The sequence below is a fragment of the Ovis canadensis genome, chromosome 24 (assembly GCF_042477335.2).
Source record: "Ovis canadensis isolate MfBH-ARS-UI-01 breed Bighorn chromosome 24, ARS-UI_OviCan_v2, whole genome shotgun sequence".
Lineage (NCBI taxonomy): Eukaryota > Metazoa > Chordata > Mammalia > Artiodactyla > Bovidae > Ovis > Ovis canadensis.
In genome coordinates, this window is record NC_091268.1 from 35839491 (window position 1) to 35854122 (window position 14632).

General features: G+C 41.4%; 1 protein-coding gene across 1 annotated transcript in view; it reads left to right on the top strand.

The window, feature by feature from the left end:
* The window catches only part of HS3ST2 (heparan sulfate-glucosamine 3-sulfotransferase 2), a 110786-nt gene extending 96997 nt beyond the window's left edge, over positions 1 to 13789 (top strand). The window contains exon 2 of the mRNA XM_069570346.1: positions 12406 to 13789. Coding sequence (XP_069426447.1) covers positions 12406 to 13024 — 619 coding nt within the window. The 3' untranslated portion in view covers positions 13025 to 13789. The remainder of the gene's footprint in view (positions 1 to 12405) is intronic.
* Positions 13790 to 14632: the final 843 nt, after the last annotated feature.

Genomic DNA, 14632 nt, shown 5'->3' on the forward strand with positions numbered 1-14632 from the left:
TAAAATTGTAGGCTCCTAGGCTGCACCCTAAACCCACTGAAGCTGAATATACGGAGACTCTTTTCCTCTAAGGAGAAAACACTTGTGAGCTACTGTATTGAAGGCTATGCAGCTAAAGGAACATGCGGTCCTCAACCATGGTTCTCAGCCCTGGGGGCCCCCTGGGATCATCTGGGGAGCTTTAAAGTTGCAGGTGCCCAGGCCTCTGCACGCCCCCAGAGAGTCTTACTTAATTACTCTGATACGGTGGTATGGGACTTCCCAAGTGGCACTAGTGGTAAAGAACTCACCTGCCAATGCAGAACCAATGCAGAAGACGTAAGAGATGAGGGTTTGATCCCTGGATCAGGAAGATCCTCTGAAAGAGGGCATGGCAACCCACTCTCGTATTCTTGCCTGGAGAATCCAATGGACAAAAGAGGTTGGCGGGCAACAGTCCATAGGATTGCATAGAGTTGGACACAACTGAAGTGACTTGGCACACATCAGCATGTGTGGGGGTATTTATTGCATCTAGTTTGACTTCCCCACTACAGATGGCCACAGTCCTGTCCTCTTTCAACATCAGAGGGAACCTGGGCCAAGGACACTGTAGATGGCAAAACAGAAATGGCACAAGATCCGTTCCTTTCATTCTCATTTTACCTTCTAATATTGGGAAGTTTTGGCTGAAGCAGAGCTTGAATCCCCCCTCAGCTCATGAACCTAAACATGTGGCCATGATGAACTTTTTAAAATGGCACAGTGATCCCTTCATCCCAGAACTATCTGCTGAAACCTTCCTCTGCCCAGGTCCAGAATGCCAAGAAAAGGCCAGGCTTCATAATTTCTGCCAGCTTCTGAGGATTCGAGGTAACCCCTCAATAGACACCTACCTTTGACACTAGATCTTTGATCAATTTATTGAGCACCTATGTTGTGCCAGGTTTGTGCTAAGACGGCAAAAATGAATAAGAAACACGCCCCAAATGCTGATGATCTCTTGATATAAATGGATGTGTACTTAGTAGGTACTGCACAATGGGATGAGGTCTTAATAGCTGGATTCAGGAAGTGTCATGAAATTATTTTTTAAAAAGTGTTAACAGAGGGTGTGACTTTTCCTTTGGATTTGGAAAGGTGAGTAGATGTTTGTCAGGGTTAAAGAGACCAGAAAGATGGTCCAGAGTCTTAAAAAAAAAAAAAAAAAAAAAGATGAAAGGACAGCATGTGTTTGGCGACTGAAATTTGTGTTCAATATAGTTATAAGCATCAGATTTCCAGGAGGCGGCAAGAGATTAATTCTGGAAAGGTAGACGGCAGCCTTGAGTACCAAGTCAAGGAATAAGGGCTTTATTCAGAAGAATGGCTTATGGTTGAGATGATTGGATTTGCTTTTTTTTTTTTTTTGTATTCTCAGTAGATATTTTATGAATAAAGATGCAAACACCAAAAACGTGGAGCCCAACATTCTTGGCAGATGCTTGCCTATCTTCTCATGGAGAAAGATGTTTACAACTCTCAGTATTGACTCATCTAAATATTTTATCACTGTCTGTGACTGCATTCATTCACTTTATTTTTTAAACTTTTATTGGAATACAGTTGCTTTACAATGCTGTGTTAGTTTCTACTATACAGCAAAGTGAATCAGCTGTTACATATACATATATCCCCTCTTTTTTGGATTTTCTACCCCTTTTGGTCACCAGAGAGCAGTGAGTAGGGTTCCCTGAACTATACAGGAGGTTCCCATCAGTCACATTTACACAAGAGTGTGGATTTGCTTTAGCATGATTCCCCTGATGGACACAGAATGCAGAATGGATTGAAAGGGAGAAGAAAGTAGAAGCATGGAGGTCAGAGAGAAATCTGTTGTCAGAGGAACAGTGACACGAGCCTGAGGTGTGTGAATGGGGCCAGGAGATGCGAGTGGACTTGAGAACTTGAAGACAGACATTAGACGTAAGAAGGATGTGAGGTTTTCATGCTTTGTGAGTGGATTCGTGGTGATACCATCTACAGAAACAGGCAAAAGAGAGAAGTAAGCATGGGAGGAAAATGGCAAGATCGTTACCGAGATGAGGTATCCAGTCCACAGACAGTTGGACAGTCCAGTCCAGAGTGTGGGAAACTTGGAGCTGCAGCTACAGAGCTATGAGGAGTAACAGCTCCCAGGTGATGCTAAAGGCTAGGGAGGAATGGGGTCATCCAGGAAGATCACGTAGAATAAGAGAAAGGGGAGACAGACTCCTGGGAAGGTTTGCAGTGATTTGGGGAGAGCTGAGAATGTGGAAAGGGGGTGAAGGCTGAAGTGCATATCTGGATTAGAATGTTGGCTTCACGTGAGCCCTAGAAACACTGATGGAGACCTGGCTTGTGCCACGGCTAGGGTAGCCTTTGAGGGAGATGCCAGTAAGGCGCCCCTGCCCTGCCTCATGCAGGTTATAACCAAGTGGGGGTGCTTAGCTTAGCATAGCTTCCACAGAGAGGAAACCAGGTTGTATAAGGCACGTTAGAATTCTTGGGTTCCAAGCAACAGAAATGGACTCTGATTAACTTCAAGTAGTAAAAAAAATTTCTTAGAAGGATGTGCAGTAACTTATAGAACTTCAGAGGAAGGTGGGCAAACCAGGTCTGGGAAAGGGCAAGAACCAAGAGAGCGGAGGGATTGGGTAAGAGACACTGCTGAGGAGGCTCCTCCAAGCTCCTGTGTCTGGCTGGAAGACTGAGTCCACTTTCTGTCTTCATCATGTATTTTTTGTCACTCACACAACCTCTCCTTGGACTGCTAAGAGTTTATCCAAAGTAGGAGTGGTTCCTTTAAAGAAATCTGGGGGCTACTACCAGATGTGGTGGAAATTGTTGCTGAGCAGGTTCAAATAACAGATGGGAGGTAAGTCCAATTGGTGAGTGTTAGATCACTTTCTGTCATTTTTGCAGAGCCATGCAGAAACAAAAGAAGACTGAAGCTTAAAAGGGTTTTGCGGGTGAGAGAGAAGTTCAGCTGTTTGTTAGCAGCTGGAAACAAATCAGCAAAATTTGAACAATGGCATGAGAAGGAAAAATGAACCTAAGGGAAAGACTAATGCCCCCTCCCCACCACAGATCGAAGAGGTGTGTATCCATAGGGTCTCCTTCTGGGTTACCATCACACAGGCCTCTATTCCAGTGACCTAATGAGAAAGAAATACATAAAGTGTCCTTTGATGGAACAGAGAAAATTTGAAGTGCACATTTGGCTCATGGTGTGATGATCTGTGCATGAGATTGCTTACAGTGTGGTGTTTGTGTCTTCCTTAGTAACTGTAATTTGGTTTTGTAGCTGATATGCCAATTAGGAAGGGTGGAACTTCACTTTAAGGCACAGCTTGGGGAGTGACATGACACCCTGAAGATCACTGGAATAGGTCAGAAGTTTCCAAACTGGTAGCAGAGAGAGGTGTTAATTGGCGCTCCTGGCAAAAGTGCATAGCTCCTTAGCCAGACAAGCTTGGGAAATGCTGCAACCTGTTTTCCTCTCTTGGATATTCATTGGCGTATTAAAGGATATTGCAAAGAGATATGTTTAATGGCTTATCAGGTCAACTTTTTGTGTGTTGAAGGCCTTATACCCCCATAAGGCTTGGAAAGTCCCTAAGTTTAAATACACTGTCACTGATATGTAATTTCATCTACTCTGTCATTAAGGCCAACACCTCATTACAATGTGTTCCAAGATCATAAAATAATACAGGCAGATTTCTAAGAAAATCCAAAGAAAACTATTCAAGTGCACCTGGGATTATTTGCTAAGAATGATATCCTCAGTATTAATAAATACTATGAAAATTTTCAACCCATCAAGGTCTGTTACAGACTTTGGGCTTAGATGCAAAATATTAGTTGCATCAGCTTCTCAGTTGCAAAAAGAACTTGAAGATTCAAGGGGAAAATGGGAGGTTTGTATGGAAGGCAGCGGAGTTGGGGGTGGGGGTGTGGGGGAGGGATCTGAGAGCACATGTGGGCAAGTGAGCCCCTGCATAACTTGTCCTCTGAGGCTAATGGTGGTGGTGATGTCAAGATGACGCTATGGAAATGATTGCTTCCTGGGTCCAGAGAAGGTTTAGAAGAAAGTGAAATAAAAAAGAAAGTGAAATCAGATGAATTTGAAGATCAGGTACAATGAATCTGAGACTATGGTAAAGACAGAAAGAAAGAAGGTTTTGGTCTGTGTTTATTTCCTGTGGCCCCCATGACGAATGCCCTGAAAGGAGGTGTCTTAAAACAATGGAGATTTATTCTTTCAGGTTTGGAAGCCAGAATCCTTAAAACCAAATTGTCAGCAGGGTTGGTTCATCCTGGAGGCTCTGAGGGAGAATCCATTCCATGCTTCTCTCCTGGCTTCTGCCGGCTGCCAACAATGCTTGTCATTTCTTGGCTTGTAGACGTATCACTGCATGCTCTGCCTTCATCCTCACATCTCCTCTTCTCTCTGTGTCCCTTCTCTCCTTCTCTTCTCTTTTAAGGATATTCCTTACAAGGAACACTAATCCAAGATGATCTCATCTCAAGAGCCTTAATTTATTTCCTTCTGCAAAGACTCTTTTTCCAATAAGGTCCCATTCATAGGTTCTGGGTGAACGTATCTTTTGGAAGATCATCATTCAATCCACAGCATAGCCGTAGAGTAGAATTTCAAGGTGAACCTTTTCACAATTAGGGCAGTTCCAAGGACAAAACCTAACATAAGGCCATGAGGAAGAGTTTGCTAAAAGGGAAGAGAAAATGGAGGTATTCGGCCAAAGACCTGTGAGGCCAGGTTACTGAAGAGATGACTATGCGGCTGGGACAAAGAAGACTAGACACCAGGTGTCTATTCATAGGACTGTGAAGCTGCCTGCTGTGGGGTCGGGGAAGCCACAGTGTTAAGAACAGGTGAAGGGTGGGACTTCCCTGGTGGTCCAGTGGTTAAGGCTGTGCACTTCTAATGCCGGGGGCATGGGTTTGATACCTGATCAAGGAACTAAGATCCCACATGCCATGCAGCACAACCAAAAATAGATAAATAAAGAAAATTAACAGTTTTTTAACAAATAAATAGGGAGTGGGGGAAGGGTGATTGTGTATTGGTGGTTCTCCCCTTTATTTTCACATTGAAATCATCTGAGGAGCTTCAGAAAAGAATCCACCCCCAAATATTTTTAATCGGTTAGTCTAGAATGGGGCTCAGACATCTGTGTATTTTTTTAATTTATTTTTTTATGGAAGGAAAATTGTTTTACAGAATTTTGTTGTTTTCTGTGAAACCTCAACATGAATCAGCCATAGGTATACATGTATCTCCTCCCTTCTGAACCTCCCTCCCATCTCCCTCTCCATCCCACCCCTCTAGGTTGATACAGAGCCCCTGTTTGAGTTTCCTGAGCCATACAGCAAATTCCCATTGGCTACCTATTTGACATATGGTAATACAAGTTTCCATGTTACTCTTTCCATACATCTCACCCTCTCCTCCCCTCTCCCCATGTCCATAAGTCTGTTCTCTATGTCTGTTTCTCTATTGCTGCCCTGTAAATAAAGTCTTCCGTACCATTTTTTCTAGATTCCAAATATGTGCATTAGAATATGATATTTATCTTTCTCTTTCTGACTCACTACACTCTGTATAACAGGTTCTAGGTTCATCCACCTCATCAGAACAGACTCAAATGCGTTCCTCTTTATGGCTGAATGATATTCCCCTGTGTATATGTACCACAACTTCTTTATCCATTCATCTGTCAATGGACATCTAGGTTGATTCCACGTTCTAGTTATTGTAAATAGTGCTGCAGTAAACAATGGGATACATGTGTCTTTTTCAATTTTGGTTTCCTCAGGGTATATGCCTAGGGGTGAGATTGCTGGGTCATATGGTGGTTTTATTCCTAGTTTTTTAAAGAATCTCCATACAGCCTTCCATAGTGGCTGTATCAGTTTACATTCCCAATAACAGTGCATAAACATTCCCTTTTCTCTACACCCTCTCCAGCATTTATTGTCTGCAGACTTTTTGATGATGGCCATTCAAACTGGTGTGAAATGATATCTCATTGTGGTTTTGATTTGTATTTCTCTAATAATGAACAACATTGAGCATCTTTTCATGTGTTTGTTAGCCATCTGTATGTTTTCCTTGGAGAAATGTCTGTTTAGGTCTTTTTCCCACTTTTTGTTTGGGTTGTTTGTTTTTCTGGCATTGAGTTGTATGAGCTGCTTGCATATTTTGGAAATTAATCCTTTGTCAGTTTCATTTGCTATTATTTTCTCCCTATCTGAGGGTTGTGTTTTCACCTTGCTTATTGTTTCCTTTGCTGTGCAAAAGGTTTTAAGTTTAATCAGGTCCCACTTGTTTATTCTGGTTTTTATTTCCATTACTCTAGGAGGTGGGTCATAGAGGATCTTGCTTTGATTTATGTCTTCAAGTATTCTGCCTATGTTTTCCTCTAAGAGTTTTATAGTTTCTGGTCTTACATTTAGGTCTTCAATCTGTTTTGAGTTTATCTTTGTGTAGGATGTTAGGAGGTGTTCTAATTTCATTCTTTTACACTTAGCTGTCCAGTTTTCCCAGCACCATTTATTGAAGAGGCTGTCTTTGCCCCATTGTATATTCTTGCCTCCTTTGTCAAAAATAAGGAACCGATAGGTGCATGAGTTTATTTCTGGGCTTTCTATCTTATTCCATTGGTCTATATTTCCGTTTTTGTGCCTGTACCATACTGTCTTGATGACTGTAGCTTTGTAGTATAATCTGAAGTCAGGAAGGTTGATTCCTCCAGCTCTATTCTTCTTTCTCAAGACTGCTTTCGCTATTTGCGGTCTTCTGGATTTCTGTATGAACTGTGAAATTTTTTGTTCTAGTTCTGTGAAAAATGCCATTGGTAATTTGATAGGGATCGCAGTGAATCTGTAGATTGCATTTGGTAGTGTAGTCATTTTCACAATATTGATTCTTTCTACTCAGGAACATGGAATATCTCTCCATCTGTTTATGTCATCTTTGATTTCTTTCATCAGTGTCTTATAATTTTCTGTGTACAATTCTTTTGTCTCCTTAGGTAAGTTTATTTCTAGATATTTAATTCTTTTCATTGCAATAGTGAATGGGATTGATTCCTTAATTCCTCTTTCAGATTTTTTCATTGTTAGTAAATAGAAATGCAAGTGATTTCTGTGTATTGATTTTGTTTCCTGCAACTTTGCTAAATTCACTGATTAGCTCTAGTAATTTTCTGATACTATCTTTAGGGTTTTCTTTGTATGTTATCATGTCATCTGCAAACAGTGAGAGCTTTACTTCTTCTTTCCCAATCTGGATTCCTTTTATTTCTTTTTCTTCTCTGATTGCTGTAGTTAGGACTTCCAGAGCTATGTTGAATAATAGGGGTGAAAGTGGACATGATTGTCTTGTTCCTGATCTTAGGGGGAATGCTTTAAGTTTTTCACCATTGAGAATAATGCTTGCTGTAGACTTATCATATATGGCCTTTACTATGTTGAGGTAGGTTCCTTCTTTGCTCATTTTTTGAAGAGTTTTAATCATAAATGAGTGCTGAATTTTGTCAAAGTTTTTTCTGCATCTATTGAGATTATCATATGGTTTTTATCTTTTAATTTGTTAATATAGTGTGTCACATTGATTGATTTGCATATGTTGAAGAATCCTTGCATTCCTAAAATAAACCCAACTTATCATGGTGTATGAGCTTTTTGATGTGTTGCTCAATTCTGTTTGCTAGAATTTTGTGAGGATTTTTGCATCTATGTTCATCAGTGACATTGGCCTGTAGTTTTCTTTTTTTGTGTTGTCTTTGTCTGGTTTTGGTATCAGGGTGATAGTGGCCTCGCAGAATGAGTTTGGAAGTGTTCCTTCCTCTGCAATTTTTTGGAAGAGTTTTAGAAGGATAGGCATTAGCTCTTCTCTAAATGTTTGATAGAATTCTCCTGTGAAGCCATCTGTTCCTGGGTTTTTGTTTTTTGGGAGATTTTTGACCACAGCTTTAATTTCAGTGCTTGTAATTGGGTTGTTCATAATTTCTATTTCTTTCTGGTTCTGTCTTGAAAGATTGAACTTTTCTAAGAGTCTGTCCATTTCTTTCAGGTTATCCATTTTATTGCCATACAATTGTTCATAATAGTCTCTTATAATCCTTTGTATTTCTGCCTTGTCTGTTGTAACCTCTCCTTTTTCATTTCTAATTTTGTTGGTTTGATTCTTCTCTATTTTTTTTGATGAATCTAGCTAAAGATTTGTCAGTTTTATCTTCTCAAAGAACCAGCTTTTAGTTTTATTAATCTTTACTATTGTTTCTTTCATTTCTTTTTCATTTATTTCTGCTCAGATCTTTATGATTTCTTTCCTTCTACTAATTTTGCGGGGGTTTTGTTCTTCTTTTTCCAGTTGTTTTAGGGGTAAAGTTAGGCTGTCTGTTTAATGTTTTTCTTGTTTCTTAAGATAGGATTGTATTGCTATCAACTTCCCTCTTAGGACTGCTTTTGCTGCATCCCGTGGGTTTTGAGTTGTCATGTTTTCACTGTCATTTGTTTCCATAAATTTTTTTTATTTACCTTTTGATTTCTTCAGTAACCTGTTGGTTATTTAGAAATGTGCTGTTTAATCTCCATGTGTTTGTGTTTTTTACAGTTTTTTTCTTGTAATTGATATCTAGTCTCATAGCGTTGTGGTCAGAGAAGATGCTTGATACGATTTCAATTTTCCTAAGTTTACTGAGGTTTGATTTGTGACCCAAGATGTGGTCTATCCTGGAGAATGTTCCATGTACACTTGAGAAGAAGGAGTATTCTTCTGCAATTGGATGGAATATCCTGAAGATATCAATGAGATCCATCTCATCTAATGTATCATTTAAGACTTGTGTTTCCTTATTAATTTTCTGATTTGATGATCTGTCTGTTGGTGTGAGTGGGGTGTTAGAGCCTCCTACTATTATTGTGTTACTGTCAATTTCTCCTTTTATGTCTGTTAGTGTTTGTCTTGTGTATTGAGGTGCTCCTATGTTGGGTGCATAGATATTTACAATTATTATGTCTTCCTCTTGGATTGACCCCTTGATCATTATGTAATGTCTTTCCTTATCTCTTATAGTCTTTATTTTAAGGTCTATTTTGTCTGATATGAGGATTGCTACTCCAGCTTTCCTTTGCTTCCCATTTGCATGGAATATATTTTTCAATCCTCTTACTTTCAGTCTATATGTGTCTTGAGAGCTGAAGTGGGTTTCTTGTAGACAGCATATATTTGGGTCTTGTTTTCATATCCATTCAGCCAGTCTGTGTCTTTTGGTTGGAACATTTAGTCCATTTACATGTAAAGTAATTATTGATACATATGTTCCTATTGCCATTTTCTTAATTGTTTGGGGTTGATTTTGTAGATCTTTTTTCTTCTCTTGTATTTCTTGACTATATAAGTCTCCTTAACACTTGTTGTAAAGCTGGTTTGATGGTACTGAATTCTCTTAACTTTTGCTTGTCTGAAAAAGCTTTTTATTTCTCCATCAATTTTGTATAAGATCCTTGCTAGGTATAGTAATCTTGGTTGTAGATTCTTCCTTTTCAGTACTTTAAATATATCCTGCCATTCACTTCTGGCCTGCAGAGATTCTGCTGAAAGGTCAGCTGTTAAGCATATGGAGTTTCCCTTGTATGTTACTTGTTGCTTCTCCCTTGCTGCTTTAATATTCTTTCTTTCTGTTCAGTATTTGTTAGTTTGATTAGTATGTGTCTTGGCATGTTTTTCCTTGGGTTTACTCTGTATGGGATTCTTTGTGCCTCTTGGACTTGATTGACTATTTCCTTTTCCATGTTGGGGAAATTTTCAACTATAATCTCTTCAAAATTTTTCTCATACCCTTTCTTTTTCTCTTCTTCTTCCGGGACCCATATAATACAAATGTTGGTGCATTTGATATTGTCCCAGAGGTCTCTGAGACTATCCTCAGTTCTTTTCATTCTTTTTACTTTATTCTGCTCTTCAGAAGTTATTTCCACCATTTTATCTCCCAGCTCACTGATTCGTTCTTCTGCCTCAGATATTGTGCTATTGATTCCTTCTAGAGTATTTTTAATGTCCTTAATTGTGTTGTTTGTCTCTGCATGTTTATTTTTTAATTCTTCTAGGTCTTTGTTAATTGATTCTTGCATTTTCTCCATTTTGTTGTAAGGTTTTTGATCATCTTTATTATCATTATTCTGAATTCTTTTTCAGGTAGTTTGCCTATTTCCTCTTCGTTTATTTGGACTAGTTTGTTCCTTCATTTGTGTAGCATTTCTCTACTTTTTCATTATTTTTTGTAACTTACTGTGTTTGAGGTCTCCTTTTCCCAGGTTTCAAGGTTGAATTCTTTCTTCCTTTTGGTTTCTGCCCTCCTAAGGTTAGTCCAATGATTTGTGTAAGCTTCCTATAGGGTGAGATTTGTGCTGAGTTTTTCGTTGTTTTTCCTCTGATGGGCACGGCTGAGTGAGGTGGTAATCCGGTCTGCTGATGACTGGGTTTGTGTTTTTGTTTTGTTTGTTGTTTAGATGCAGCGTCCTACACAGGGTGCTTACTGGTGGTTGGGCAATGCTGGGTCTTGTATTCCACTGGTTTCCTTTGTGTGAGTTCTCACTATCTGATACCCCCTAGGGTTAGTTCTCTTGTAGTCTGGGGTCTTGGAGTCAGTGCTCCCACTCCAAAGGCTCAGAGCTTGATCTTGAGCTTTGTGTGGCTCTATATTATTATTTTCTGCTGGCCAGGTACCCCTGTCTGCTCTCAGCTGGTGTTCTGCATGCACTTCTGTGTCGAAGGTGTATTCCTGATGTATCTGTGGAGAGAGATGTACTCCATGTCCACCTACCCCTCTGCCATCTTGTTCTCCGCCTGGATGCTTACTCAGTTTTGAACTGAGTTGGAAGCTATCAAGTTTCTGAAGAGATTACAAACACCTATCTCAGCAGGGCTGGGTTTGTTGTTAATGAATCTCTACAAACAAAATCCGAGTCTGTCAACTAGTAGAAGTTTGCCTGTACCTTTTCTCAACTGCCAAGTGCTGTGGGCAGTCAGACCACTGCAGGGAATCTTGAAGGAAAGAACCTCAGGACAAATGGTCCCAGCAGCTGCTAGGGTCTTGCCCCAGTATTCCTTGATCAGGATCAGCTAGCCATGAGCAGCAAGTCTTCTGGCTGGCTAAGCCAAATTGATACTGAGTCCAAGCTTGCTCTGCTTGCTGCATGACAAGCCAATGAATCTAAGAAATGAGGGGTAAGAAAGAGACTTTATTTGGGGGCCAACTGATTGAGAAGATGGCAGGCTAGCACCTCAAAAGAACCATCTTCCTTTAAAAAATTTTTTTCTTGGGTGATTTAATGTGCAGCCAGGATTAAGAAAAACTTTGCTATCATTGTTCAGTCACTAAGTCATATGTCCGACTCTTTGCAGCCCCATGACCTGCAGCATGCCTGCCTCCTCTATCCTTCACTACATAAGAAAAACTGAATAAGGGTAAAACACAACCTTCAGAAAGAAGTAGCAACTGGAAACCAGAGGTGTTTCCCTTCATGAGGACCTGAAAGAGATACACCTGAGAAGGAGACATCAGCTTGTCCTACCATCCTCCCTTAAACCTTAAGCAGAACTAGGAAATTAAGAGGAGAGCAAGAGGTTGCATTACTGGGCTTCCGACTGAGCTCCTCCCCCCACCCATCTCACCCCTGATATTCTGTGCTTCTTCAGTCTTTTACCAGGGATATAGTTCAGATGTATTTTAGCCGGAAAAGACATCAGAACTCATTTCAAAAACACATGCTATTCCTACCAAACATGCCTTTCCTCTCCCCAAAAGACTTTCTTAATATATTTGGAGAGGTATCTTGTGCCAGAACAATATTCAGTGGCTTCCTTTGTATTTTTTGAATATGTAATAAACACAATAAAAATTTCAAGCAGCGTAAAAGATTATACAATAAAAAGTAATTCTCATTTATCCCTGACCTCCCTGCTCTGCTCCCACTCAAGGCCCCTCCCCAGAAGCAATTACTTTTATTGGTTTCTTGGTATCTTTCCCCAGATAAACAAGCTGTCTTGCCTTTTTTCATTTAAGCACTAAATCTTGGAAATCATTCCATAACAGTACACACAGCTCTACCCAACTGTATTAATTGGCTATTCCATCATGTATCTAACCCATACTGATGGACATTTAGATTGGTTCTTGTCTTAAACTGTTGGAGACTTTGAAAAAAGGGTCAACAAGAGTTAAAACAGGTGCTTCATCAGATGAGAACAGGCGAGGCTCAAATGTCACAGAGGAGAAGGGCGGGCTCCCCTGGGAAGCTGGGTGGAGGGAAGTGATCTCCCGCAGGCCCCCAGTACAGCCCTGGCTGATCATGTGCATTTCTGCCCCACAGGAGCCTCATGCCTCGGACCCTCGAGAGTCAGATCACACTGGAAAAGACCCCCAGCTATTTTGTCACTCAAGAGGCCCCTCGCCGGATCTTCAACATGTCCCGAGACACCAAGCTGATCGTGGTCGTACGGAACCCCGTGACCCGTGCCATCTCGGATTATACCCAGACGCTCTCCAAGAAGCCGGACATCCCTACGTTCGAGGGCCTCTCGTTCCGCAACCGCACGCTGGGCCTGGTGGACGTGTCCTGGAACGCCATCCGCATCGGCATGTATGCGCTGCACCTGGAGAGCTGGCTGCGTTACTTTCCGCTGGCTCAGATCCACTTCGTCAGCGGTGAGCGGCTCATCACCGACCCGGCCGGCGAGATGGGGCGCGTCCAGGACTTCCTGGGCATTAAGAGGCTCATCACGGACAAGCACTTCTACTTCAACAAGACCAAAGGATTCCCTTGCTTGAAAAAAACAGAATCGAGCCTCCTGCCTCGATGCCTGGGCAAATCAAAAGGCAGAACTCATGTACAGATCGACCCTGAAGTGATAGACCAACTCCGGGAATTTTATAGACCATATAATATTAAATTTTATGAAACTGTTGGGCAGGACTTCAGGTGGGAATGAGCCACTGAGATTCAAGGGCTCTTCCACTAGTCTCTTCCATGAGGTTTGCCCTGAGAGCCTCTGACCCTCTTCCCTCAGCGAATCCAGGCTCCAGCCCCTATTCCCTCTTGGGTTCCATCCTCTTGGAATGGGGAAGCCCAGCTAAAGGCCAAGAGACCAGGGTGGGTGGGTGCCTGCCACTAGCTCTCCCCAGTCTGTCCAGGCAAAATCTATTTCTGGCACATCCGGTCAGTTCCTAATAGTTTTCCTTCAGCCCATATGAGGCCTTGGGAAGATATTTTAGGAAGCACAGATCTTCTGATTATTGATACATGTAAGTGGTGATGGTTCTGTTGCTATGAACACAGCAGTCTGTCCCGTCACTGTCCACCCTGGAGTGGGCTTGTTAATTCCAAGTGGCATGTACCTCCCCTCTGAGCTTAACTCTCTGGAGCTGCCCTGGGTGATGGATGGGGGACCAGCCTTGTCCTCCTAAACTTAGCAGCTCTTGCAGAGATTGTGGAGCTGGAAGTGTTCCCCCTGGCCACTCTTAGGAGACAGACCCTTTGCTGATGAAATAAACCAGTGATTTCAAAGCCTGTGGTTTCAACTCTGCTTGAAAGGGAACTGTCTTTGAAAACCACCCTGTGATTCTCCCTGCTCCCTGTGGACAAAAGCACATAATTCTGCTGTTACGGGTACTTTCCTCACGCGAGCTTTCATGTTCAGCATGCAATGGAATCATGCTTGTCCATGTGAAATAAATATGGCTCTCTCGTGTCCTTATGGCTGGGCTTTCTCTGTGAGTCAGGCCTGGGGCATGGCTCATTCCTCCAGCTCCTCCCAGCAAGGTGGGGCTGTGCTGGGGATGGTGTGGGAGGGCACTGAGAGGAGAAGCAAGGGGGTAGGGGAAGGAGAAGAGGTTCTTGCTGACAAAGGCTGGGGAGACCTGTAAGGGCGTCCTCTTCCTGAAACATAGTCTGATAGAGTCCATGTAAGCTTTACATCTGCAATGAAGCCAAACTAGAGGCTGACAGGACATCAGACACGTTTTTGCTTGGCCAGCTTGACATTTTGAAATAATTTCCCACATTACAAACTTGGGAGTGTTCATATAAAATATGGATTTCCAGCTTCCTAAAATCTTTTTTTTATTGGAGTATAGTTGATTTACAGTGTTGTGTTCATTCCTGCTCCACAGCAAAATGAATCATATATATATATGTGTATATGTATATACATGCCCACTCTTTTTTTTAGATTTTTTTCCCCATATAGGTCATTACGGAGTATTTGAATAGAGTTCCCTGTACTATAGAGTAGGTCCTTTATTTTACATATAGCAGTGTATATACGTCAATCACAATCTCACAATTTATCCCTCCCCCTATCGTTTCCCCCAGTAACCATAAGATCGTTTCTATATCTATGACTGTACTTCTGTTGTGTAAATAAGTTCATTTGCACCATATTTTAGATTACACATATAAGCAATATCAAATGATATTTGTCTTCTCTCTGTCCAACTTACTTGACTCAGTGTGACATGGAGACTTGGCCAGCTTCATGACTGCCATCTCGGATGGGACCTGCACGCCTCAATTTTTCAGACCCCAAATGGACCCCCTC